The following is a 5,879-nucleotide window of genomic DNA, read 5'->3' as shown; positions in this document are numbered from 1 at the left end:
CAATAATTTTTATATTATTTTCATCATCTCCAGGCTGGTGGATGATTACTGTACATTGGCACTTATTAAAATTAAGAAAATTTACTAGCCAGTAGTCTACTAAAGCTCAATCTGTTTCCATTTTAATCTAAATACTCAAGTAAAACAATAACTCTTCACTGGTTTGTCCTTAATCAACCCAATTTTTATGACGAGTACGTAAACTTTTAATTTGACTAGACGCTGTCAATCATGCATATACTTACATAATTAATTTCTATTTCTGCGAATAGATCCGTTGTAAGTTATGTCACTGACCAAAGTTGATAAGTTACCCCCTACATCAGGAAATAGTTGGACATAATCACGCAATCCTATATTTACGAAGCAGTGAATTGTGAAACAGAAGTTATGATGTTCGAGTCCATTTCATGCTTGGCTTGCTTTCTTATCCATTAGAGTGTATAAATATTATTAATAGACTACTGTAGCTATCATGTCTAAGCTACAGCTCATAAGAGTGTTGCTTTAAAATACATTTTTTATTTATTTGAGAATTATCTTCTACATTTGGGGATAAACAAGCTGTTGTATGAATATTTCATGAAAAAAAACGAAATAAAATCTGAATTTGGACGTAGATAAAGATTCAATATCACCATTATAATAATTATTCCATAAATTTTTAATCATCTAGCAAAATATTTTTTCAACTCAATAATCCAATTTGGATCATACCGACGACGTCTTTATCAATCTGACTAACATATAAAAATCAAGAAAATTTTAATTGATTCATTTACATGGTAAAATGATACATTTATGACTCAGATGTGAAAGTCTTTAGATTTAAATGTCGGCTAGAGGTAGATCTACACGTAATCCTCGATGGTTTACGATAAATACTACTGGTTAATCTTAACTCGAATCGACTTGGACTGCTTGAAATTGCAGATGTGGTTGTACTTAACGAAGACACTGTTGTTGCTAGATAGAATAAAAAAGGAAGAAAATGAAATCAATAAAATGCTTTGGTATTTTGCATAATCCATGTTATAACACTTCTAAGGGTAACCTATCAAGAAATTAACTAGATTTTATTGTTAAAATAACAAAGATATTGAATCAGTCAAAACAGTTGGAGATAATTAATTCAAAAAATAGCTTGATGCGTGCTTTAAGCTACGATTATTTTATGTATTATAATTAGATTAGATTACGTCTATAGTTAAATTGGGATGGATAAGCAAGTATGAACATTAAGCCATCCTTCAAGCCTGTTATGATATTATTATTCGATACTCTAATTTTGCTTCCTTATCAAGAAAGATAAAAATGGTATCGACACAAATTAGGCAATAAATTTAGGTTACCCATCTTTATCAATTATACTTACTGTCATGAATTAAGATGACCGTTAACTGTAAATACTTTATTAACTTAAATAAATTGTATTATATCTTTCAACTGAAACATAGCGTCATTCCACTAGCTCAGTAAAGAGAGAATCTGTCGAAATGTAGACTGTAGATTGTCCATATGAGATAGCAGTACATTTACTCGAACGTGCTTGGCAGAATTCTAACTAAAACAATTACCGTTATTCACTGAAAAATATGTAGCAGATATTGAAACTTAAAATTACTCAAATTTAAACTTGATCATTGAAGATTATATACATTTATGATATTGCATTATGATTCGGAATAGTATTTAATTGTCTCAATTTGGATAAGATAATCATTATTTCCGATACTATTTTTCGATATTCTTATACTTACTTCGTCTGTTGGTAAATGTCATCCGACGAGTTCGATTATATGATCGGATATTTCTCCAAATTCGTACTAGCTGTCGCCGATATGGTAATACAGTATATATGCATACATAAGGAACAATGATTGGAATCAACGACATAACTATTATAACCGCTAGTTCGGCATTATAAATAGTCTTGTGGTAGATTAAACCTGCGATTGCCACAACCTATAAAAGTTTTAAAACATCATAGACAGAGAAAATAAAGTTATTCCAATTTTAGTAATAGTAACAACCAAATCATTTCCATCTATTAGCGCCTATCCACACTAATTATCATATGTCTAGTCGCCATGAACCAGAAAGGAATTCTAGGCTACACATTGTCCAAATACTATATCGTATTATTGGATAGACAGTAATTAAAATAATAATATCCCCATAATAAATAATTTGGTGATAATTTTGAATACTTTATGATTCAATCGTTAGATCTTATATCAAACTAACTTAATAAAGCAATTGCGTTCTATCCAGTTACTAATAGAATATGAGATAATATCGTCTATAACAACGTTAATGGATTAATCAGTTTGCTAGTAGGTTCTTACTCGCATTACTTGTCTTACCGAAAATGCTAACCAAGAAGAGAAACACAATATAAATAGGAGGATTGATGCTTTAGCAAAAGCAAGTTCTTCCGATCGACGAGCTAAACGATTGCGTTTCAGTAAGTTAGCTATGAGTCCATTGTAATCTGATTTAATTTCAGCTCGAGGACCAGTTTGGCAGCATGGATTAATTTGATGCCGTCGTTTAGCAATTCGACATAATGTTCGCAATATGGATATAGTACAAAAAACGTTAACAATACACAGTACCATGCCAAGCGAGAATAGAAATATGGTATAGCCAGTAGCTTTAGGTAGTTTACTCTTATAATCGAAATGACAAAACGAGTAATATGGCGAAATAGATACCATGTGAATTTGTGTTAATAATGGATAAGACGAGTGGAGTGCCGATATGATACATGTCGTGATAAATGCGATAAAAGTGGTTGTATTCGTCACGAAGTTTCGGTATACAAAGGGATGTACAATGGCTATGTATTGATCTAAACTTATTAAAACTACGAGGATAACCTCATTGCTGGAAATCATCGTTAATAACCAACCATAAAAGTTACATGTGAATGTTCCACTTCTTAAGTAGTACCTGCAATCGTGTGAAAAGTAAACAAAAATCGAAATAACATGTAAAGGTATACAAAGTAAACCGAAAATTGCTATTCCAACGATAAAGATATCGGTTGAGATTCTTCTTTTTAATGTTGATATAATATATAATAAAACGATATTGCCGAGTAAGCCAAATACAGTCGCTGATATTAAGATGATACCATAAACTAGGCGATAATCATTTTGAATTATAGTAAGATTGGTGCAACTATAATTGCCTTCCATGACGGTCGTTATTTCGTGTTTCCTCGGTCGTTCTCGAAAAATTTTAACTATCCACTACGTAGTTAAAGCTTGATGTAATCTTGTAACGTTTACAAAAGAAGATTTGGGATACTGCAATAATTGATAAACCGTCAAAATAAATTTTCATCACATTGATTCCTTTAGATTAATTGCCATTTCATATGAGCTAGCAATGCATATGGCCATTGGTATTTTCTTTATTATATTTTTCCTACATTAAAATAGACTTGACATTAGTTAATATTATAAATTGAGCAGTAGGATTATATCTAACCAAGCCTACACCGTTCATTATTAACTAGACAATATTTATAAATAATAAATTAATTTCGGAGATTATTCCATACGTCACATTATCTTACGGAGTGAAATGAAAGCATTATGATACATCAATTATTTATATTAATTCTAATGAATATGATAGTAGAAATGAATAAAATGGAATGGTGGACTTGCAAGACACGTATCTCCGAGAGTAAGAGATAACTATGAAATCTTACCTAAAAAGCAAAACTATATGCAAATGATAACAATTAAAAATAGAATTTGTAATGTTGATTAATAAATTAGCAATTTTGAGATTTACCACCATAAATCGTCATGAAATATTAACTGCTGTATTGAAATTAATTCTTCACTTATAATATTATTGCTAAGACTTTTAGTATATACCATTAGTTATCACAATTATTTATTAAAATACTATGGTCTCTTTCTATCGATTTTGAGAGACATTTAATTTAGAAAGAAATTGACTTACTAATCAGGATGCAAACAAGCTATAAATATAAGATAAGAATTAGAAACATCACTTTAGCTTTAGATCGATAATGTACTTGTACGTGTTCGGATGGAGTATATTAAGTCTATTTTAAATAATGCGGTAACAGGATTAATGTCACCAACTAAAGAATGGATTGCACAAGTTTAAAAGTAAATTATACGAATCCAAATCTTAATATTTTTGTGGGTAAAAAAACTACAGCAATCTATATAGATATAAGTTTTCAGATTAATTGCTATCATAGTTTTCATTATTATCTACGCCCGCTGCTGGTGTTAAAAATAAAAGGATAAAATTTACTAATAATAACATACTAATTTATTGAAGATTAAAATTTTATCGATAAAAATACGATATTCATCATTTTTCACCCATTTAACTTACCAGTAAATAAAATAAAATGTTCACTTCCATCAAAATCTAGCCAGCCCATTCACTCATATATTTGCGTTTTATTCTCATGAAAGGGTTTTTGAGGTGATTTATTTACTGTAACTGGCACGTAAAATACTGTCTTGCATTTAGAATGCACGAGTTGATGAATGCTGGCTATGAAATACCAATAACATTCCTTTTTATACTAAGTGAAATTGATCCAATTGATAAATTCGAATAGAATCCTTTTCTTATAAACTAAATATAATGGCTCGATGACAATAATTGATTACACAATATGTAAATGCACATTTTGTAAACGCAGAAATTACTGTCTTAGTTATTACGTTGATCTTACTACTAACACCATATTCCTAACTGCACACTATCTAATTATTCAAGTATATAATAAGTACTACATATACATTTTAAGTAAAATAGCAGTTAGATAACAGGTACTGCACTACAAATAAAAATGCACATAATTGTATACAAGATATAAGTGCATGCATGCGCGTACTGCGCACAAGAGTAACAGATTTAATCAGATAGGGAGAAATGCCTTTATTTATCATGCTACGTGTGCTTACATAATGTTTTAATCTGCATCTATAAAACATTTGAAATATGATAGCTGATAAAATAAATTTGCAGATACGGTATAAGTACATCAAGAGATGATCGTATTATGATCGTTACTCAATAATGAAATAGAGTAAGATGTGCCTAAAGAACATACTTGCTGATCTATTGTTTGTAACTACTGAAATTCTCTTTATATTTATTCAGATACTGGTAACGATATAGAAATGTTCAATCATTTCATCACATTTTAACAAATAATCCGGTGTATTCAATTTGACTATAAAAGAAAATAGCTTATAGAAAATTTTCTCATCCATAGTCGTTAAACAAAAAATTTCAGTCTACTATCCTTGATCATAATAAATGCTTAGCACTTTGGGCATATTGTGATCTTTCATTCTCAATTACTGATTTCTTAAACGGGAAAATAATCATAACCTATACAGAAATGACATGAAAAGACTCTATAATAGTTATTGGTGCAATTGAATTACCTAGTTGGTAATTCTATAGGTTAATTAGAATATTGATTTTCATAGCAAATTATTATGCGGTGTACTTTGATAGCTTGGGAATAGCTTAAATATTATGCTATATGGTATAAACTGGGTAATAATGGCTTACTCTATATCAACAATTTAGTGTAGATACTGATATAATCAATAATTAATGTAAAAGACAGTATTGTAGGTATCCTAAAGGAAAAGGCTTCTTTTCAAATTTAATAAAAGATGAATTATTCTAATAAATTTATAACAGATAGACTGCAATCATTAATATGGTCATGTATTGTGAATTGAAACGATTGTTTTATAAAGATGTTCAGATTTTTAGGGAAAAATTTAATTTCTGTTTTGTAATATTAGATAAATATATGGCGCTATTCTAATCTTGCGTTACTATAGTAACTA

The 5,879-nt window shown here is 29.6% G+C and overlaps 1 protein-coding gene across 1 annotated transcript; it reads right to left on the bottom strand.

Annotated features, from left to right (window-relative positions):
* Positions 1-249: 249 nt before the first annotated feature.
* On the bottom strand, positions 250-3,203 carry TRIADDRAFT_57467 (uncharacterized protein; the record flags this gene model as incomplete). The annotated part of the gene is made up of 3 exons (XM_002113338.1): positions 250-353; positions 1,761-1,965; positions 2,367-3,203. The coding sequence occupies 3 exons, from the start codon at positions 3,201-3,203 to the stop codon at positions 250-252; spliced, it is 1,146 nt and encodes a 381-aa protein (XP_002113374.1).
* Between the last annotated feature and the right edge of the window lie 2,676 nt (positions 3,204-5,879).

This window comes from Trichoplax adhaerens, genomic scaffold (genome assembly GCF_000150275.1).
Source record: "Trichoplax adhaerens TRIADscaffold_6 genomic scaffold, whole genome shotgun sequence".
Lineage (NCBI taxonomy): Eukaryota > Metazoa > Placozoa > Uniplacotomia > Trichoplacea > Trichoplacidae > Trichoplax > Trichoplax adhaerens.
Note: the sequence above shows the minus strand (reverse complement) of the source record. Positions and strands in the feature narration are given on the sequence as shown.